We start from the raw sequence: 23,561 nt of genomic DNA, 5'->3' as shown, positions 1-23,561 counted from the left end.
AGATCTGTCCATCTCCGCTAGTGTCTCAACCATTCATGCAGCCTGAGGTTCTGCAGAAGTTTGTTCTCTATAATAATGCAGCTAATGATCGTTTTGCAAAGAATGGAGACTTGTGTGTATACTCTGATGACAATTTTTTAAAAAAAAAATCAGGGCAAGCGTGAGCATGTACAAGTTAGTGTGTATTTTTAAGATAGAAAAGCTGAATAGCTGTTTTTCAACATGCTAGAACGCAACATTAAGCAAGCCCACCAAATAAGTGTCAGGTTGAGCTCATCAGCTGAACATGTTTCTGTTCCTCAAGACAGATTTCTGAGGGGCAAAACAATTGCTGTTGACTACAAGAAGTCTACTAGACATTCAACAACCTTTAAAGGGGTGGTGAAATGATATTTCATGCATACTGAGTTTTTTACACTGTTAAAGAGTTGGATTCCCATGATAAACATGGACAAAGTTTCAAAAATTAAGTTGTACGTTTGAAGGAGTATTTCTGTTCCAAAAATACTCCTTCCGGTTTGTCACAAGTTTCGGAAAGTTTTTTCGAGTATGGCTCTGTGTGACGTTAGATGGAGCGGAATTTCCTTATATGGGTCCTGAGGGACTTCTGCCGAAAGAGCGCGCGCTCCCGTATAGCAGAGCACTGAGAGCACAACAGACTTCACTGATCAGAGCGAGAGCGTCGCGAAATGTCACAAAAGGAGTGTGTTTTTGGTTGCCAGGGCAGGACAACCCTGCACAGATTACCAAAAGAGAAACAGCATTAAGGGACCAGTGGATGGAGTTTATTTTTACAGAGCATCAACGGAGTTGTGCAAGTGTTTTTGTTTGTTCCCTGCATTTCGAAGATGCTTGTTTTACAAACAAGGCCCAGTTTGACGACGGATTTGCACATCGTTTATTTCTTAAGGATAATGCAATCCCAACGAAAAAGGGTCACGATCTTGTGTTGGAACCGCAGGCGGTGAGTAAAACTGCTTCGAATATCTCTGTGTTGTTAACTTAACTATCGGCGCATAAGCACATCAAGTAAACAACATGCGATGTTGTCATCAAACTGCACTTTCCACATGTAGCCTACAGCTTAAAAAAAAATAAAAAATTAAAAAAAGACGACAAAGTGGAACTTAGTCATTTTCCAAAACTGCTAAGCAAAAATATATACAGTTTCAGTACATACCACAGAGACGTTGTTGCTGATGCTGCTCTTGTTAAATTTCAGCCTCTGGATCTGATTCTGGATCATAAATATACGCTGAATCTGACTGTTAGCCATGGTTTGTTTTGGTTGGTTTTGTCCTCACGGTGTCACAGCTTCCAAACGCTCTCAACGCAAAAGCCTACTGGCGCTCGTGATTCTTTAGCTCCGCCCACACGTCACACCTCCAACCGGTCGTGTTTTTCCGGGAAAAATTGGTACAAACTATCTTTCTCTTATGAATATAATAAAACTAAAGACTTTTTGGCGTTATGAAGGATGCAGTACTACTCTATAGGTACTCAAGATTAACAGGATATTGAGTGAAAATGAGCATTTCACCCCCCCCTTTAAGTGTGTGATGCCCAGTATTTCCTCTTTGACTGTTTACAAAGTCGGTAAGTGTATGATGCCTAGTGTTTTAATATCTGCTCCGATTTTAAAAGTAATTTCCAGCCTTTTGTTCGATTTAGGAAGCAATGCATACCACTAGGTTTTGGGACAGACCATTGTGCTTGTAATACTAACCCAAGTCTATGAGGATGGCATGCTGCTGGGATGTGAGCTGCTTCAGAAGCTCTTTGTAAGGAGTGTCAATGTTGGGAGGTTTGGCGCTGGGCACCTCCTGCCTCAGCAAATACTGCTCTGAGAGAAACTTCCAAATCTCTCCTCGATGCTGCCGAGGAACGCCTGAGAGCGAGAGAAAAACAGAAAGGGGAGCATTTCATTTGATGGATCTTTTGAATATCTTGAACAGAACACTACAGTTTTCAGTGCTTTTTCAGTAGTGCGTGATCTCATCTGACTTGTAGATTGATGTCCATAAAATCACTTCAAGAAGACTAAGTCCCAAAAAACAGATCTTTGTGTAATTTCTGTGACACCAAACAGAACTGCAAATACTCCGCAGTTTGTCCCCACTGCAGTTTATGAAGCATTAATCATGCAAAGTGCAAAGAACTGGCCCAGATTCATCACGATAATGAACTCTATAATGAACATATCACATATTCATGCCACAGTTGCGCTGAACTCGAACAGGTGTGTGCTTGTGTGCATAGCTGTGTGCAATCTCACCAATCATTCCACAGAACTACCTCTATACAAACCTGACTATCAAAGAGACAGCTCCTGTATCTATATTAAACACTCCCACACACACTCTCTCCATAAACATCAAATATGAAAAACATACCCCCCTTTTTTTTCTCAGGAAAAGCAAATTAAAAGCTTCAAAATAAATGCACACAGTTAACTCAGTTTACACTCCTCTAAAAAACTGACATCTGATACATAAGCGATCTAAAACAGCCAATTATATACTCCTCACTCAATGTACAGTTCTAGTTCAGTTAATCCAGGTATCAAAAACTGACAAACCTCATACAACTCATCAGCTTCTACGTGTGATTGTGCGTGTGTAATTCACCTTGTCCCACAGCTGTGTGGATCTCCTCGGTCTCAAACATGACCTTTGACCTCCCAGTGGCGTTGAGCATTCTCTCCCAGACCAGAGTGACATCTTTCAGACATGGCGTGATCTCTTCATAGTCCAGCTTCAGTCGTCTGCACTGCAGATCACTCTCTGATGCTGTACACACATTGAATGAAAGATTATTTTTTTATTTCTATTCTATTTCTGTGGTAGCAAAGTAAAATGCTAACATTTACATTTAATCATTTAGCAGATGCTTTTATCCAAAGCTACTTTCAAATGAAGAGAACAATAGAATTCTATTAAGTCGCACTTATTGTACCAGCGGGAAATCCCCTTCAGACAAACACACAAACACAGCAAGAGGGGAAATAATACCCTCCCCAATCACCCTTACCCATGGGACAAAAATAAATAAATGCATAAATAGAAATTGAAGTCTCCAAAGTGTCAAACATTAATAAAAACTGTGATTGAAAAGTGGTAATATATACACAGGCTAGATGTAGGGCAGACAGTCTTCCCAGTCCACATCTTCTGACCCACTTCTTTACATCCACACCCTATTCAATAGGTCACGCTGCTTCTTTTCAAGCTTCTGTTCTTTCTTTTCAGGTCATGAGAAACATGACGGGGCATGGCAGGCCAGGCACGACACTGTCAATCATGAGCACACCCAAATTAGAGCGCATCTGTGCCAGAAAAACTCTTCACCTGTCACGATCATCTCATAACCTGCAGCAGTCACTTCCAGCTAAGGCAACGCATGGGTGTTTCAGGTTGTACAGAAATGTGTGTGTGTGTGTGTGTACTGTGTACGCCAGGCAAATCACCCGTTTGACAGCTGCACATGACCTTAAAACAGCTCTGAATTTCCAAGAACCACAAAAGGAAGTATTAATGCTGAATACCCATTCATTGAATAAATCCTAAAGGCAAGAACAAACTTAGCTTTATAATTACATAATACCTAATAAACTGGATGTTGTGATTTTAAGATCTTGTACAAGAAGAAAAACACTAACATTAACAAAAAGTAATAATCATAATAATAATAATAAACTTAAATAAGTTGACAAAGTATGGCCAATATTTTACGGCCCAAAGCCTTATAAAGGAAAACAACTAACGATTCCTAACACCGTGTGAACTGTGTTCCCATTGACATGGTCCCTACACAGTGTTCATTGCTCCCTACTCCCCGAGCAGGGGAAATCTGTTGAAGTTTACCTCACTACAGAACATTCATTCATGGATTCGCGCTGCACAACGTCTTCACACACGGACAAGTGTGAGATCATATACCTCTGTAAATTAATACAATTTGAATTCACATCTCGCACACTTCATTGCACTTTGAATGGAACATATACGTTCACTTCGAACTGAAATCATGGCGGAATATCCTGTAATGTCCACTTCGCAGGGCACTTAGGGCAGGGGGGGGGGGGGGGGGGGGTAGGGGCGTGAGGACTGGAATTGAGAAACAATGGAATAAATAGTATACGTGAGATCGTGGATCTCGAAAGTGATAGTGGAACTAAAAAGCGATCGTGTATTCAAAATGGGGGGGGGGGGCCCCGATACCAGCGCGACATTGTGATGTCCATCATCCAAAAGGATTATATTTTGTTGAATAAAATGAGTGCTTCACGTTTCAAAATTAAAATGCACCTTACAATCTTGTACCTTACAATAAAAAATTTCTCAAACTCAATTTTACGAAATGAATGGGGAGAAAAAACTAAATTGGCCAAACATATTAACCAACAAAATCAATATTATATATCGACCATCAGCTGCCCTGATTTCTAAATATCTGCATCGGCCAGTCAAAAACCTGTATCAACCTCTACTCATTTGTATGCTGAACTGACGGTATTCACAGTGATAATAGTTACTGCACGTGAACGTGTTTCACCTTGTAATTTCTGGTTCTCTCTCTCCATCCGCAGCAGGAGAATCTGTTGAAGAACTGCTTTCCTCCATAGCTCTCTTAGCTCCACCCCATTCCTTTTTCTTCTCTCCTCTGGGACCGCCCCCAGGGTGCTGTCCCCGCCCCCAACTCCACCTCCCAGCGCCATTCTGCTGCCAACCTCTAAGGTGGATTCTGAAAAACAATATAGTTTGTCACAACAGAACAAAATTAACATCACTTACATGAACTACATAAATTACCAGCAATAGCTGCAAACATCTATATAATCAACCAAGATGTTTGTCATTATATCATGACTTCGGCAATCAATACTAATACAAACTAAGTTTTGTAATTCTGAATTGTGGTATGTTTCTATTTTTTTGAAACCACATCATTACACTTCCAACATAAAGTGGAAAACTGTAAATGGATAACATTTTATGACAAAATAAATGCTGAATTTATGGTTGTAAAAACTATGAATCTATAAATTGCTATTAAATTCACAATTAAAAAACATTCCAAAAATTCCCTGTGACATCACATATGATTATAGTTCATTTAAAAAGTTTTTCTACAGTAATGAAATAAAGACAGAAATGATAAACAAAAAAACAAACAATATGAGAAAAGATAAAAAATAAACATTAGAATAAAGCATTAAATGTAAATGTTCAGAAATAAAAAAAAAGTAATGAAAGGTCAAATAATAAGCCTACTACTTAAATTTTAATTTTTAAGACTTACGAAGTCTCGCTAAGATAAACATTTTGACCAAGTTCTTTTAAACACAAATTTCACTAAATCAATGACACCTACATGAATTGCCAACATCACCATTAATTTTTACTGATAAAAAAAATCATTAATGTAAGCTTAAAATGATTCAGATAAAGGTTTATAAGCTTACACTAAATACATGTTTTGATTTATACATCTGTAACTGCTGAAAGAATACGTACAATTAACATGCCCTCATAGTACAAGATGAAGCTAAAAGAACCTGAAATATGTCTGTGATTTCCCCCCACTTTGATAAAGGGCAGGTGAGTTGGATAACAGCACGTCTTCTCCACAAGATTGTGTAATTTTCTCTCATGTTTGCAAAAATTAACACTTAACAAAAGAGCAAACCACAAAACACACAGAAATACACTCAAATACAAGTGTCCATACGCACAGGCAGAGGTGTTAAATGAACACCACCCAAACTATAGGGCGGATGCGAGACCTCAAACTACCCTCTTAACAAAATGAGAAATTGTGCATAAAGAAAAATAAAGTGTTCTTTTATTTGTGGTATATATACAGACTGAGATCACCTGATAGTGCTGCACAATAACAAGGAAAAGAAAAATCAAATCAGAGTGCTGAAATAAAATGGCATTCACCCACACACTTTAGATCTTTCTTTAACTCCGGGTTTTACTCCTGTAACACGCTGTACAAAACCAGAGCTTGTCTAAACCTGCTGTAGTTTAGTCCTCTTCCCACCCACAGATCAAAACAGACAAAAATTGATTTGCATTTAAATGTTCACGTTTAGACAGCAGTTCTAATTTGATATCTCAGCTCATCTGAAGAAATATAAACGCTTCAGAAATGTTTATCACCAACTCTAACTGAACAGCTTTTCAAGATTACAGTAAGGGTTACAAGATTTACAAATATATAAAGGTGTTTGTTCCTGTAGCTCAAGTGGTAGAGCATTGCATTTGCAAGCGCAAGGTTGGGGGTTCGAATGCCAGGGAACACATATTAGGAGAAAATTGTTAGCCTGAATGCAATTAAAGTTTTTTTTGGATAAAAGCGTCTGCTAAATGCATAAAAGTAATTATATATATACGTGTGTGTGTAAAAATGGCAGATGGGCAAAGATCTTAATTCCCAGCCAATTCTTGAGATTCCTGCATACACCGTAATATACAAGTCAAGTACAACTTGTCAGACACACACACACACTTGGTCTTTGTCAGTCAATGTCACATACACACACACACACACACACACACACACACACACTTGGTCTTTGTCAGTCAATGTCACATACACACACACACACACACACACACACACTTGGTCTTTGTCAGTCAATGTCACATACACACACACACACACACTTGGTCTTTGTCAGTCAATGTCACATACACACACACACACACTTGGTCTTTGTCAGTCAATGTCACATACACACACACACACACACTTGGTCTTTGTCAGTCAATGTCTCACACACACACACACACACACGCACACACACGCACACACACGCACACACACTTGGTCTTTGTCAGTCAATGTCTCTGCATGGCATAATTCAAGACTTTTTCAGCACAACTTCTCAAAACAAAACAAAAAAATTCATGTTAGGAATTGTACACACACCAGTTACAGTGGGGTGGAGTAGCACATGTGTTTGAGTGTATCTGTCACTCCCTCTGCCAACACACAAACACACACACTGGCAGGGCTCTAGAGTGCGACCAATTTGGTCATTACTTTTTCAGTAAGTTACCTTTCTTGTAGTATTGTGCTTCAAATAAAGAACATTATGTTGACCAGATTGTTAGTTAATCATTTAGGCTACAAGTCAATATTGTCTATATGGACAGCGGTTTTAAAAAAAAGTGAACTTGTAAAACTGCGGTGTTAAATGCGCTGCAGTCGTAAATTTGGGTGCACCTAACTTTTGTGCTGGTGCACCGAAGAAAAAAAAGTTAGGCGCACTAGTGCAAAAAGTTAGTCTAGAGCCCGGACTGGCCACTCCCTCTGTACATAAGTGGTGTTTCTGCCCAGACCAACGCCTTGCGAGTGTGCAAACACACACACATGTAAGTGGGTCAATAAGGCCGGTTCTTTCCTGTAGATGTCTGTCAACATGACCTCCTGTAAAACTCCACACCCAACACACACGTTACCTCATTAATACAAGAATTACTTCATTCAGACACACACTTATCAAGACACACCCAAATATACAGAAACACACTCATACAACAACAGCGCTCTTGGCACGCATTCTACTTTAAGGAAGTGTACTCATATTACTGCACATACATCAACATGTACTTTTTTTTCCGTAATCAAAAAGAAGGTCAGTTCTCCAGAATCAGATACTGGACACCTTTTAACTGAATACACAAACATAGTTCACACTACTGTACACATGCCTGCTTCTGCTTTAAAGAAAAACACAACATGTTTGAAACTTTGTCACAACAGTAACCTTATTTCTCCAAACTGTAACTTTATTTTAAACTTTCTCAAAAACACCTTTTTGAATTATTTGTAACCACCATAAACCATAAAACAAGTAGTCTTGTAGCCTATATCCTAAGTCTTCTGAAGCTATCTGTTAGATCAGTGTTATGAACACAGCAAAATGCTTTTGTCATTCATTTTTATATCCTTCTTTCCAGAGTAGACTGTACAATAGAGACCCACCCAGGTCTTTTATTTACACACTTTTTGTCCCCATCCAAGGTAGATATTTGGTTAAAGTCAAATTAAGCCAATAGGTTTAAGTAAACAAAGCATAATTAAACTATGTGAATTTGTTGAATTACTAGTATTCAAGGTAACATTATTGTTTCATTTCATCGGTCGATTTATAATACTTTCAAAATATAGTCTTTATATATAAATTACATTTCCTCCCGTTTAATTTTTGTAGGTTATTCGTAATATCATTTTTACTTACATTTGTTTCTGCTACCATTTTGCTGTGTCTGCTTTTTATGTTGTGTTTGTAGGGGACTTATTTAAAAAGTACAATAAAAAAAAAGCATCTCACAGTGTCAGCATGCTCGCTTCATAGAGCAGAAAAATATGGTCGGTTTGCGTCGGAGTGTCAAACTTGATTTCTGGAGGACCGGAGCCCTGTAATGTTTAAATCCAACCCCAATTAAACACACCTGATCCAACTAATCAAATACTACATGCTATGTGTGTTGGAGCAGGGTTGGAATAAAACTGTGCAGGGCACTAACCCTCCAGGAACTGAGTTTGACACCCCTGAGACCTCATATGGAATCAGAAGAAATTATTATCAGCTGACTCTGATAAGTGGCTGATCATTTGGAGCCTTTACTATGAAAAGGCTTTTTTGTGTACTCTGAGGTCCTCACAGATGCTGTTCACATCTGCCCCAATCACTGATTTGGGTTAAACCACTTGTTACATTTGCATTATTATTATTATGTTTTTATGTACTTTTTGAAGCTTCAAAATGTTGAATACATAAACTTTCAAAAGCATTGACAAAAATAATAAAATCATTTTAAAGAAAATCTTTATTTTTGTTCCAGAGCTGAATAAAAGTCTTTGGAATGACATGAAGGTGAAAATGATCATTTTCATTTTTAGATGAACTATCCCTTTAAGAAATTCCCATTAACTTCTACATTGATGGCCATTAAAACAGGCTATTTGTAGTTTGTAAGAACTGTTACAACCTTTTTTTAGGCCTAATGAGCTACACAAGAGTGTGGATAATTAATGATCATTTCTCTCATTCACACGCACACCTGAAGGGTGTTTTGACATCTGATATTAACAAGTCTAATGAGCCACCAACTTCAAAATAACAGACCTCATTTGCTGTTCTGCCAGTTCAAAAAAGACATAAAACAGGTCAAGAAAAGCTAAGTGCGGAGGAAATGGGTAAAGTGCTAATCATTGCAATTCTGTTTCTCTGCCAAAAGAAACATCAAGTCCAAGCAGGCTATCAGTTTGCGTACTCATTCACACTTAGCAAATCATTAACAGCAAGAGCGCCACCTACAGGACACCATCAGTAACAGTGGCATGTAGTACATTAAATGCACTGTACACCGTAAAGTACAGTTGATATAGATCAGGGTTCCTCAAATCTTGCCCTGGAGGACCAATGCACTGCAGAGTTTATTTCCAACCCTGATCAAACACACAAACCAGTGATTTTCTAATGATCCTGAAAACACCGATTCATATTCTCAGGTGTGTTTGATTATGGTTAGAGCTAAAGTCTTCAGGAAAGTGGATCTCATGGGTGATATTTGAGGATCCCTGCTATAGATTATGTTTGGTATCAATGTACCCTACTTGTATATTTAATTAGGGTGCTACCTTTGGAGTCTGAGCCCTTCTGTGGTGTGGCGACTCTTAAGAAGATCTGTTGTCTCCAGGAGTGTCTCCGGTTACGTGATGGACTGTCATCCCCAATGACACGCACCACTCCAGGACTGGACAGGGGCGCCACGTCACTACACATAAACATACAAATACATAAGCATAGGTGTCCATTCATACAAATATATACACACACTGACAGACAGTAGTCACAGACTTGTGTCAGAGTAGAGCCAAATTAAATTAGAAAGTTGATAAAACTAGACCAAAAAAAAAATCCTAGACAGATTCATTACTAGTGCCATTTTGAGTTTTTTTTTTATTTTTATTTTTAAAATATGATATTGTGTTCATAATATGAAATAACCCTGTAGTAATGGTGTTTTTCAGAAATGATTTTTATACAATAATTTAATATTTTCCATAATTTTATACATTATTCAACTATGTTGATATGCACAATAAAGTATATTAAAGATTTAATATTTGTATATGTATTTTTTTATTTACCCCTGGTACTATCCAACACTCACTTAATTTATAAAAACACTAAAACATCACTGTTAAATATTATCTTTAGGAAATCCCAAAATGTATTATTATATTTTGTACATTATAATGTTGTGATTTATTTATTTTAAATATGACATTGTGTTTTATTCACAAAGATTAGGCTATCCATTTTTTATGGTTTCAAAATTAGCATAACATCTTAGCTAACAAATGAAGCTAACAGTCTAAGCTTTTCTTCTGAAAAATATAATAAAATACGCATTTATAAAAACACAGCTGCGCAACAACTAAATTATTAGATTTTCTGAGCACATCCAGATTCATTACAAGAAAATGTACTATTTTCTTATCTAATGAGTCCTTAACCACATCAGCCTCTGTGGCAGGTGCATAAAAACAACAGAGATGGAAGACAGGAAAATGGAAAGATGGATTGGAAGAAAGTAAAGAAGAAACAGAGTACCTCTTCTTCTGAGAGTCACTGGTATCATCGCTCTCCACTACAGGGGCCAGAAATTGGAGGAAATTCGGAACAGAGGAGGAGGAGTGTAATCTCGCTCTAAAGCCACTCAGCCCTGATGGACTGAGAGATAGAGCATGAGAAAGAAAGAGAGAGAGAGAGGCCACAGAGTACAGGAGTGAGACAGAGAGTGACTGTAAGGAATAGCCTCATTAGACTGAAACCAGCACAAAAGCGAAATCTATCATCTTCTTGTTGGAGCAGAACTGGGAACATTGAGGTGAATTCACCAAACAGCTGGGCAAATTTAATGTGTGGTATTTCATGTTTTAAATTTTCTATGATAACTGAATTGAATAATTAAAATAAAGCTGAAATAAAATAAAATATAAACAGTAGATAAAAAGCTTAAACGTAAACAAAAATGACAATTGTTGCTTGGCGACTAACTGAAATAGGTGTAACTAAAATAAAAGTCCACATGAAATCAACTGTATTAGTGCATAATTAATCTATGCAAGTTAATCTGCTGAAAAAATTGTTTGTTTTGGTAATCTTTAACCAAAATCTGAACATTTGCTGCTGCTTTAGAAAGGCATTGCTTCTGTCAGTTTGACTGCTTGGGCAGAATATCCTTAACCACGCCCCTCTAACCTTTAGGCTGTTATGAGTGACAAAGAGGCGGAGCTCTAAAACAAAAACCGCCCACTATTTAATATTAAAGTATGTCACTATTCTGAAGCAATGTTGTTGTGCAAACCTAATCTTTAGACAAAGGCAAACATAAACTGATCAATCATAAGAAGTAAACTAAAACAACTTGGAGGCTATTTTAAAATGATGTTCACTTTCATTTAAACTGTGGGCAAACCCAGATCTATGCAAATGAACCCCATTCCAAAAGCTGCCAGAATTGACACAATTAATGCCCACAGAAAACTGACAGTATTTTCTTGAAGGGGATGTTTTCTATTGATCATGGCATCAGTACTGATATAAAAGAGAGGTCTTACTAGACCACATCAAGGTCATCTAATGCATACTCAACAACCAAACACTCAGAATCAGCCTGCAAGTCCAATTTGTTTTCAGAGGAACTTCCGAGGAAATAAAAACAGAAAACAAAATGAAAAAGCTCTGTTCTACACATACAAACACCTCACCTCCGCTTGAGGGGCTGGGAAGAATGATCAAGAGCAATAGTATGAGGCCTCAAAGGCCGCTGACACACAGAAGAGGAAGAGGCCAGAGGGGAGGAAGGACTGATGAAAACACAGAAAGGATGGGAAAAAATTAAGTAGGGTGCAAAGGGATACAAAAGCAAAGATGCACAGAATAAAAAAGGTGAAGCACACAGCAAACTGTATTCGCACTGCAGACTAAAAAATGTGATGATGTAAGAACTGGAAACAGTATTAAAGTGTGTGACTGACAGGAGTCTGTTGCTGACATCGGAGTACATGCATTTACAAATGCAAATATTCAACTTTTATTTGCAACACTACAAAACACAGTTGCATTTTGAATTTACAACTGGTGATTTGAATTAGGATAAACACAAACTATGCACAGTGATCAAAAGAAGCAGCTAGCACACACACACACAGTCTCACTTGCTCTGATGTGGAGAATCTGTGCTGACGGAGTAGTGTCGGACCAGTTTGGGCTTGGTGGCGGCAGTGTGTTGTAGTGGGGGAAGGCTCGCCTCAGAGGTCGACAGCATGGGAGAGTGACTAATTGTGCTTGCGCGTCTCCTAAAACCCTGAGGCGGGCTCTCAGGACCCTCCTGACCTCCCACTGAGCCTTCTAGACGCTTCAGATCCCCTGTGGAACTGTGGGAGCGGAGTGGACTGGAGGGAAGGAAAGAGCAGAGGGGCTCCTCCAATGTTTCCTTAAAACAAAATAAAAAAAGAACGTCAACAATCTTGCTGAAACAGAAGCTATTTTGAAAGCATTAAATATAACTTATTATAAGTGTGAATAACACATCTTATATGACAGATAGCTGTAGCTCTATAACCACTGCATGAAATACAAAGCTGTGAAACAGTTCAACTAATGAAAATTTCAAATTATTGTGATTATTAGCACTAATAAAATGTATTCTTGTTTTGCACACACTGATGCATTTAGTTATATTGCTGCTGACACTATAATTATATAAAAGCATTAAGCTGGTTAGTTATGGGCTAATTATGCACAAAACATCAAATAAGCAGAATAAGTGACCAACAGTTGATTCTATCTACATTAACACTACTGTTTAAAAGTTTGGGATCAGTAATATTTTTTTTTAAAGAAATTAATACTTTTATTCATCAAGGATGCATTAAATTGATAAGTCCATTTGAAGTCCAATTCAGCCTGAATGATTTCTGAAAGATCACATGAAATAACGGCTGCTTTTCATCACAGAAATTCATTTTAAGATATACTGAATTATCAAATGGTTGTTTTGCTTTATTCTTTAACCAATCAAAGGGATACTCCACCCCAAAATGAAAATGTTGTCAGTAATCACTTACCCCCATGTCGTTCCAAACCCGTAAAAGCTTTGTTCATCTTCGGACACACAATTTAAGATATTTTGGATGAAAACCGGGAGGCTTTTAACTGTCCCATAGACTGCCAAGTAAATTACACCGCCAATGTCCACAGAAGTATGAAAGACATCATCAGAATACTCCATCTGCCTTCAGTGGTTCAACCGCAACATTATGAAGAGACGGCAATACTTTTTGTACACAAAGAAAACTAAAATAACAACTTTATTTAACATTTCCTCTCCTCTGTTTCTCTCCACATCCCCACAGCACCATTTTGGAGATTATGAGCTGAACACAAGGTTGCGCTGTTTTCTTTCAAATCAAAACATAAATATACATAAAAAACGTATTCTTGTGGCAACGCTGATACAAAAGTGCGTACACTACAGCGCAGATTCTCCAAATTGGCGCTATGTTGATGAAACAGAGAGATTTATTTCATTATTTTTTATTTCTTTGTGTACAAAAAGTATTGTCGTCGCGTCATAATGCTGCGGTTGAACCACTGAAGGCAGATGGAATATTCTGATGACGTCTCTCATACTTTTCTGGATATTGGCGGTGTAATTTATTTGTCTTTCAACAAACAAACCTTTCACGGGTTCTGAACGACATGGGGGAAAAAGTGATTAATGACAACATTTTCATTTTGGGATGGAGTATCCCTGGTCTTATGTGGCCTTGGTAAGCGTTTAGAAAAGTGGACCCCCCATCAAAATCATTGCAAATTTATTGTATATGACATTATGACAGAAAACATATTGAAGATGCTGGTGTTCTGCAGACCTGGTTTGTGCTGTTCAGTGTGGTGGAGCTGGAGGAGTTGCTCTCTCCATCACTGTTCTCCCTCTGGGATTTGGACTTACTGCTGCCCTATTATACAAAAACATCCATTTTTCCATAAATTACATAACAGTATTAGAGTTTAGCTGATTTGTTCAGTTGGACCTACTGAAGCTGCAGCAGAATACTTTCCTACAAATCATACTGTATGTCCAATACTCTACTCAAAGCCTGCGTTTCTTTAATGTTAGAAGCATGTCAAAATTGTAGATATGGCCAAATGCATAAAATGTTTGCATACCTTCCAGATCCCCTCCAGTGATTCTGTGAGGGATCTTTTTGCTCTAGTCTTGAACTCCTCCAGACGCACACGACTCGAACTGATACTGCTTTCAACATTCACAGCAACCTCCTGCGAAGTCGAACACATACATGCATTCAGTATTGTACACGGACAAAATAAAGGAGTCCATAAGGACCGTTAAATAGAGGTGTACCTTTTTTGTTTGTCCGTTGTGTGTGTGAGTGTGTGTCTTTTGTCGCTCCTCGTACAGTTGTCTTAGACATGCCACAAACAACTCGTTCCCTTCCTGATCCGACTTAGGCCTGGCTTTCTGTTCAAACACACTAACAAAAATTGTATTTCTGCACATTTCCACAAGGTGGCACCATCGATGTAACAGAACACACTCACTGTCAGTGAGGAATGAGACCAGCAGAGAGCAGAAGGAATTTATTCAGTAGACTTCTTACACTATTTTTCAAACACACACACACACAATATTACATATTTAAAAGTTATGTGGGGGTATATTTAAATTATATTAAATTATATTAAAATCAATATTGTAAACTAAAAGCAACTTTCTATTTGTTGCACCCCTTGATGCTGAAACTAAATATAAACCTATGTCTGAAAGTCAAGATTATAGATAAGCAATACTCTGAGTATATCTATCCGTTCATGGGGTTGTTCAGTCATTCAGGTTTGATTGAGGTTTCACGATGCTGCACTAGTTGACAAACTGGTTTAATCTATACCAGTCACACCCTCTGAAGAAAAAAACACCCAAATTCTTTGAATGCCGCTCTTTAATCCTAAGAACAGGGGAGCTAAAGCATATTTGTGTAGTGTGTTATAGCGGTTTTAAGATTGGGATAACTGAACTCACCGTGGTGCTCTCAAACACAGCTGCCTGCTCCTGATTGTCCAGACCTGCCAAATGCTTCTGCAGTTCCAGCTTAGCTTTGGATGGATGAAGACCTGTACATAAACACCCAATCATGCCATGCACAGTCAAACAAACACAGGTTCATTGAACCCAAAGAGAGATACTCTGACATTCCTCTCACTGCTCTTTCCATAAAATGAAAGTATATAGTAACTAGGGGGATGAGAAGTGCCAAAAAACTAGACTCTTTGTTACTCAGGACCTCTGACAGGTGTGAAACATTAAAGAGCCACACAGATGGGAAATCAAAAATTACCTGTATTACAGTGTATGATGTAGCTGTCCATCAGTGTAAACAATGTGCAAAGTAATTAAACCAAAAAGTACACGATTTATAAAGTTATTGGCTTCTTAAGTAAGGAGTCGACTCTGAATCACTGAAACGAGTCGTTATAGATTTCAAATTTTTTGCCCATCTCTATGTATGTCACTAGGAACACTTTGCATAATAATCTCCGCCTACCGTCTTGGGAGAAACAAAACTCTGACCTGCACCCCCCCCCCACACAGACGATCTGGTTGTTGTGATAGCATCATGTCGAGGAGACAGTGTGTTTTTAATTGTAAAGACAAGTTTGTTTTATTTTCACTGCCAAAGAATGAAAATCAGAAGAACCAATGGCTAAAATTCATTTTTACCACAATACCAGAGCAGTACAACAAATCCCTTTTGTTGTGTTCATAACATGTCACTGATGACTGCTTTTCTAATCTCGGTGAGTACAAGGCGGGATTTTCAAAGCGTTTGGCCATAAAAGAGGGTTCATTACCAACTTTATTTAGAACAACGAGCATCTCCGAATCACAACGCGAAGTATGATTATGAAGTTATGTGTCTGTTTTCTCCCGAGCGTCTTATCAGTTTGTGTGCTGTCTGCAGCCTTTCTCTGCGCTGATCTTCATTTACAAACACGTCATTAAAATGAAGTGTAACTCCGTGAATACTCAACGAAGAGACATGAGAGAGATATCTATAGAAAGCTTGACATGTCTTCTTTAAAACTAAACAAGTGCTGCTGAAAATATAACAGATATTCTGTGATAAAGTAATCCATATGAAAACAACGCGATGTCTGTTTTTCATGTCTCCCTTGTTATATGTAATGTGACCACGCCCCCGCGCTGAACGCGCTATTCAGATTCAAACTGAAGCGCGCGGCTTGAATACACCCACACAGAAGAAAAGGCAGCGAGACTGTTCAAGTTTTTTATTTTACTGTTTGTTTCGCGGTGAGAGGAATAAGACATAATTCACCCCAAACAGATGCTAAAGCATAGTTTACCGTGGAGGTGTGTGCGGAACAACCAATCAAACCTGACTATGTTAGTTGACCAATCAGAACACAGTATGCAACCGAAAGGTGGGGTTTAAGGAAACTGAATCTTTTGAACAGCTTCGCGCGAACCGTTTGGGGATCTCTGAGAATTGAGGTAACTTTAAAATGATGTTTTGACAAAATGACAATGTTTTTTGGATGGATTTAAACCTAATGTACAGGACTTATAAACAGTGATAGGAAGCTTAGAATTTTCATCTTACTGGCTCTTTAAGTAACGGACTGAAACAGGGATAAAGCATGATAGACATGAGTGATATGACAAACGGTAGACAGCTCACCCTCTATTCTGTCACACAGTTTGTGCAGCTGCTGCAGGGGACAGCTGTCACACTGCTGACTCTGGGTCCTACTGTTCTGCTGGAGGGTGGCCACCGAGAACGCCTGCTTCAAAGTCAACATGATTTCATCCACCTGAACATGAAAGAGTGACACTGACACAGAGCTCTAATACTAAGTATTTTCAATCCTCACTTGACTGAACAAGAACATCACAACATTTCTGTCCGCTCTACAGCAAAATATTCTGAATATGTTCTTCAGACTGAAACAATGCATTCAGCCCTCCATCTGTTTATCCATGGTTCTCACCAGAGCTTCGCTAGCACACTGGAAAACATAGCAAACAAACTGGCAACTTCCACATTCCACCGATTCCCTGCATATGAAGCCAAAGTGGTCCACGTGACGGATACCCTAAAGAAAGAAAAAGAAAAATTAATTGGGGACACAGCTAAACTACTGATCAAAAGATGGAGTCAATATAGCCTTTTAATATCTTTGAAACAATTTCTTTAGCTCACTCAGTTTGCATTTATTTGGGCAAACTGCAATACAAATTAATTGCGAAATATTATTACCATTTAAAATAATTGTTTTCTATTTGAATATATTTTAACTCCAGTTTTTAAAAAGCATTCTAATTTGCTGCTCAAGCAACATTTCTGATTATGATCAATGTTGAAAACTGTTGTGCTGTTCTTATGGAAACAATATATTTTTTGGATTCTATAATTAATAAAAGTTCAAAAGAACAGCACTTATTTGAAATAGATGTCTAAATGTCTTGAGTGTCACTTCTGGTCAGTTTAATACATCCTTGATGAATAAAAACATTAATTTCTTAATTCAAATGCATTCAAAATATGTTTTTTATATAACAGAAACATTTAATAGTGTGAAGCACCCACTTACAGGCTGTAAAACCTGACTTAGCAAATATATGTGTAAATACTACATTCAAGCATGTGAATAAAAATACTTTGAAAACGGGTCTGGACAAGTGCGAGGACAAAGGGCTGATTTCTTTTCAGCTTTTGTTTAAGCCATTTTAATTATGTTTTGAACTCAGTTAGCCCGAGTTCCTGCTCAATCATGTCTGATCGGTGATCAGATCTCTATTTGAAAAAACGTCATTATGTTGACGTGAGTCAATTAATTGCAGCTCAGCATCAACAAGACAGAACAGACCTGAGAACAGAAGGAAATCTCTCTGAAGCTCTTCTCTATGGCCACCTTCTTAGTGTCAGGACTCACAAGAAAGATCTGAGAGCAGCCAATCTGCAACAGACAGAAGTACATTCATAAATGAATATGAATGTGTGTAGGTACAAAGGATGGAAGGTGAAATTCTCTTTGTGTAGAGTAAACATTTGCATTAATGTGGTTAATGCTAGCTCTTCCTGGGATGCTGACTAAGTGAGGTCCGAGCTGAGGCTGCTTTACAGAGTTAATATCATGTCTGAAATTCAAATCAGTGTTTGTGTTTTCACTAGATGACCATGCACATATTTGCTCCATGAGACTAGACATCTTTGTAACCACTAGATTTGACCCTCAGTAGTACTACAGATGATAGTTTTAGATACACAGAGCGATCATTCATTCAGGTCATTGATTTAAGAGCAATGTGTTGTCTTGTTTAAGGGTATAAATACAGGGTGATCAGAAACATGATGAGAAGCAAAGCCACTTATTACATACATAAAATAATTAGACACAAAATATTGATTTGAGCTAAAATATTTTATTAGCTCATTAAGAAGAAAACAGTGCCTAGCATGCAGCTTTGGGGCCTAGATGAACAAGACAAGTGTTTAAGGGATACTGTACAGTCATATCACTTATTATTGAGGCAAATGGTTAGAGAGTAAGACTTGTAACCCAAAGGTCACAGGTTCGAGTCACGGTACCAATTTGTGATAATGACTGACTGAACATCAAATGATCTTTAATATATTCTAAACAAAACAATAATACTTTTGGTACCTTTTTTAAAAAAATGCATCAAAATCATTGCCTAGTCATTAAATGAGAGATGTATATTCAGAAACACATCTGACAGATCCAGTGAGCAATTCTTGCTGAATTTATGAACTATCATTTCAAGAACCATTGAAATAGTTTGATCATGATGAATGTTTGCTTTCTGCGTGCAGCCAGTGAAAGTGTGTTGTCTTTGTGACTGGGTCCTACATAATAATTCATTCAATTCAGACTTCAAACTCACAACTCAGCTAAAATCATTTCTTTTACAGCACAGCCACTGAAAAGAGTGCAGGAAACACAGCTCTGATTTATGGGCTCAAGTTATCCTGTCACTGTGAACAAGATCACAGACTATTCACATCATGAACAAAACATGTGTGAGCATTTCTTTCCCCATGGTGATTACACAATAGCAAACACACACGCAACAGAAAGGTGTGACTTCCTTATCAAGAAAAGACCAAATAAATAAAACTGGAACATAGTGGCCAATAGAGTGACCATGTAAATTCATAAAAGTAGGGCTGCTGTCGCAGGCAATTTAGTGTTTATTCTAAAATTGTTAACTGTGATGCTCATCATTATTGCTAGGCCATTTCCTGCTGAGGAGCTGACAGCTTCCTCTCAGTCGGAGAAACAGGAAGTGCTGATCAGATTTGGCCAACACAATGTGTAGCTTGCCGATTGTATCTTTAAACAATAAATTACACAGCACAATCCGCATTTTAAGCTTTCGGTTCAGACTATAACAATATGAAAGTGTGCAACCTCTAACATGTTCATGTGCACCAATCAAACTACAACAAATGAAACAAATCCTTAGTTAATTATTCTAACTTAACTAATTAGAAACATAATGAAGCTTGTATTGATGTGTTGGGTATTGTTGCAGTGCCTAATTAAAATACCATCTACAGTAAATCCCTATTGTGACATCTATCTGAGTGTAATGGCTCATAAAAACAATAATGATATGCACGGTTACTGCACCATTTCTCATGTATGATTTGTGTACAAATTCTAGTTGGGCTGTAATTGATTTGTTTGAAAAGAGACAGTGATGGTTTTAGCACAGACTTGTTTAATGACAATCACCGTGTCCTTCAAGCAACAACATTGACCATCTCACACTCCACTCGGGTGGAGGAACATGGAATTCAAAGTCGGAGCGACAGAGAATGAGAGAGAGCAAGGGTGAAATGAGTGTAAGACCATAAAGAACATTTGATTGGTGCCTCGTAGTGCTATGACCATGAAAGAGCCACATACAGATAGATAAACGCCTGCTCAAATGTCTATACATGAACATGCATGCACACAGGCATAATGCTGTCAACATGCACTTTATATCTATTAAGACGAGCTCCTTTGAAAACCTTCAGGAGATGTCTAAAGAGGTTTCTGGGCTAAACAAAGATGTAAGAGCTGTAGTGACCTCAGTGAGGAACTCACAATAACAGTACAAGCGATAACAAACATTAAGACACCAGTTTGCTTATTTGCTATTATCTAAACTAAAGTAAGGATACAATCTAATGAGAAAAAGAATCATCATATAATGATGCATGATTATACCAGCACAGTCCTGCCTCTGGATCAGGTGTTTATACTGGCACATGTGTGAGGGGGAGTGTGTGCGTCACTCACCATGAACAGCATGGTTCTGTTCTCCTGGAGGCTAGTGGCTTGGACCCCAGTGGCTCCGTCTGCGGCCCGTCGCTGGAGCTCCGGTGAGAGGCCGTTCTCGTCCAATGCCTGCAGAAACGGAAAAGTCTGATCTCTTTTCAAAAACAGAGTTCGCTTTCCTCCTCCATCTGCTCCCTCGTTTGTTCCATTCACCACCTGAAAGTCAAGCATAATTATCTGTTAAAGACAAAATATGATTAAAAAATATATATTTTAAAATAATAATAATAGTATTTCAAGATAAAGAGGATGATGGTGGAAAAATTGTATATGAAATATTTTCATATGAAATATTTTTATTTAAATATAAGAAAATGTACACAATTGACATTAAAAGTATAGATTATGTTATTTAATGTAATAATATAATAAATAAAAAAAAATAGAAAAATGGTTAGACTAGACAGATTAAGTTCAGAGTGTGGAAGAGATGTTTTATTATTTAATTATTGGAGTAATCATTAACTTGAATGTTTTTCTGCAGTTTGCAAACATAAAATTTATTTGATCAAATGAATTTAATAGATTGAAAGCTCTAATATTAAAAAATATTTTTTTTTACTGCATATGAATTCTCCTGTTCATTAATTCATTGTGTATTTATTTTTTGTTGTACCGTTTTGTCCTTTACTGCATATTCTTTTATATTGTCTTGTACTTTATTGTATATTCTTTTGTCTTTGTAACTTATTGTCTGTTTCACTTCTACCCCGTCTTTCTCGACGGTAGATAACAAAAGAAGAATTTCATTGTACCTAATACATGACAATAAAGATTTTGAAACTTAACATAACAAAGAAGAACATTTGAATAAGCTTATACTAGGGATGCACCGAAATAAAAATTATTGGCTGAAACCGAAAATCGAAAAAGAATAAACCAAGGCCGAAAACTGAAACACCGAAATAAATTATGCCAATTATGAGTACCATTGCATTTATTGCTATGATGTGTACTAACTTTACTAAAATCAAGGCATTGCAATTGCATAAATTAATATTGAAGTTTCAAAGAATGAATAAATTACAATTTATGCAAATATTTATTAAGCACATTTCAACAATGCACAGTATAAAATAAATTTTTTTACTAAAATCTGACCCCACTCATGTGTGTATTAAATAATAATGTACAGGCCTACTGGCCTGCAGAAAGGTTTTAAAATGAAATGTTCTCTCATAAAAACAAACTGCATTTAGGTCAAGTGCATTTAAGTTTTTCTCTGTAGGACTACTACAGGAAAGTGCATTACTTCTCCAGTAGGCAAGAGGGTTATCAGTTCTGGGGCTGGGGACTTCAGACAGATAACCATCTAGCTGTTGAGCGGTTGTGCTCATATATAGTAGCCTAAGAACAGAATAGCCTACGTATTATTATTATTTGAGGCACTTTTTTGCAGGATTTCACTGAACATATCAGAAAACAAGGGTGCATGCCCCTCCAAGTAATGGTCTTTATAGCGCGGATCAAGTATAGTCGCCATGAAGTGCAGAGGATCTGAATAGATCTCAGTGAAACCCATAAGTGAAACTCTATAAGAGTGTACTGTTCTTTGTTTTCAATCCGTGGTCCGTCTCAATCTCTTTGTTAGGAGACGCTTTAGTGCTGCGATTAAAGGAATAACATCCGCTACAGATGCATCAGAGGAGCTGATCTCTTGCCCTGCTCAAAAGGGGCAAGAAGAGAGAGGATGTTCTCTATTAAGACCCACTGATGTGAAGTGAATGTCGCGGGGAACTCGTGGTCTGCGCTATGCAAGTGCATGTGCAGGTCGCGGTTTCTGTTTGCGTCATTACAACATTTCGGCCATGTTGTTTCAGTGATAAACGTCTTTCTTTTTTACATTTTAGGTGGCCGAATATTTGGTGCATCCCTAGCTTATACCTAAGAAAATCAGCAACATTCACAACACACAGTATTTTCTACATCAATGAAGAGTCAGTAAAGATCTCAAATGTTAAATCTAGTATATCCACAATCTAGTTTTAGGTTAAGAATCCAAAAGCATGAATGTTGAGTGTAACCTGATTGAGTGAGAACGCCCGTCTGATGCCCGCTGCTAGTGATCCTGTGACGCTGGCACGTCCAAACTTCTCAATACACTCGTCTATCAGTGCAGGTGGTGCTTTCTTATGGGCCACCACCACTCGCCCACAGAACAACACCTCAAACTTCTTCGCGAAGGCTATTGCTGCATCAGCCATGGAGTAGGAGTCATCTGGCTGACCATTGCTGGGCAGAGATGAAGGAGTGTCTTCTTGTCGAGCAGAACTTTTGCCAGCCTGTCTGAGAGTGCTTATAATCTCTGGAACCTGGAGGACAAATGTAAACGTGAATGAGGTCATACTATACATTATATATACATAGATTATACTATACAAAATAGTTCTTTTAAAAACTGCTTGCTTTGGGGAATTCCAATTTGTTTGTATTTAGCACTAAGAGAGCATTATTTATTTTTCAACATTAAGAAACACTGATTAGCATTAAGAAACATTAAGAAAATGAATAGCAGTTTTTGGAGAAATATGTATTTTATCATTGCTAGTGTGATAGCTGCTGGAGGAAACATGATTTCATAAACTGCCAGAGTTACTTTCCAGAGGAAAATCTGAGTGTAAATGTCACTCCAGAAGAGGAGGGTTCAGGACTACTGTATAAACTTCAGCAGCAGTGATGGTGTGACAGACACACAATCACTGCCTAAAACCATGACTTGCAAAACATTATCACTTTCGAAAATTTATTTCATGCTGAGAAACATGACAGCTGAACAATTAAGCCACACTTAAATTTCCTCACAATGTTATTAGTAGCTGGGGGGTGGTATGCATCGTCTGATAAAATCGACATGCATGTACAGTAGATGCATGTTGAGTGGCTTTTCGGTGGTTTTGGCTATACTCCTTTTTTGTCTCATGCAGGCACTGCCTACATCCGAGTAACAAACAAACAAAAAAACAAAAAAAAGTGTGTAATATTAACAGACGAACTATGCTCGTATTTCCTAACAATCAGTAAGCAACAGGTGCTTGGAAACGCTGTTGTCGGGCTGCGGTACGGTTAGCTGAAA

At 37.8% G+C, this 23,561-nt stretch overlaps 1 protein-coding gene across 5 annotated transcripts in view; it reads right to left on the bottom strand.

Moving 5' to 3' along the window:
* The window catches only part of LOC127964766 (TBC1 domain family member 1), a 47,030-nt gene that overhangs the window by 8,216 nt on the left and 15,253 nt on the right, over positions 1 to 23,561 (bottom strand). For 3 of the 5 annotated variants that reach the window (XM_052565129.1, XM_052565214.1, XM_052565297.1), the window contains 14 exons: positions 22,513 to 22,800; positions 20,450 to 20,644; positions 18,005 to 18,094; positions 17,126 to 17,230; positions 16,816 to 16,948; positions 15,138 to 15,229; positions 14,463 to 14,579; positions 14,267 to 14,377; positions 13,969 to 14,055; positions 12,250 to 12,527; positions 9,661 to 9,797; positions 4,555 to 4,743; positions 2,628 to 2,789; positions 1,727 to 1,888 (listed from right to left, as the gene is read on the bottom strand). In XM_052565129.1, the coding sequence (XP_052421089.1) occupies positions 1,727 to 1,888; positions 2,628 to 2,789; positions 4,555 to 4,743; positions 9,661 to 9,797; positions 12,250 to 12,527; positions 13,969 to 14,055; positions 14,267 to 14,377; positions 14,463 to 14,579; positions 15,138 to 15,229; positions 16,816 to 16,948; positions 17,126 to 17,230; positions 18,005 to 18,094; positions 20,450 to 20,644; positions 22,513 to 22,800 (2,146 nt within the window). Of the gene's footprint in view, positions 1 to 1,726; positions 1,889 to 2,627; positions 2,790 to 4,554; positions 4,744 to 8,254; positions 8,422 to 9,660; positions 9,798 to 10,639; positions 10,760 to 11,799; positions 11,899 to 12,249; positions 12,528 to 13,968; positions 14,056 to 14,266; positions 14,378 to 14,462; positions 14,580 to 15,137; positions 15,230 to 16,815; positions 16,949 to 17,125; positions 17,231 to 18,004; positions 18,095 to 20,449; positions 20,645 to 22,512; positions 22,801 to 23,561 lie in introns of those variants that run through there. The other 2 variants (XM_052565471.1, XM_052565385.1) reach the window with 2 other exon arrangements.

The sequence above is a fragment of the Carassius gibelio genome, chromosome A1 (genome assembly GCF_023724105.1).
Source record: "Carassius gibelio isolate Cgi1373 ecotype wild population from Czech Republic chromosome A1, carGib1.2-hapl.c, whole genome shotgun sequence".
Taxonomy (NCBI): Eukaryota; Metazoa; Chordata; class Actinopteri; order Cypriniformes; family Cyprinidae; genus Carassius; species Carassius gibelio.
The sequence above is the reverse complement of the archived record's forward strand: the minus strand, read 5'-3'. Positions and strand labels throughout refer to the sequence as shown.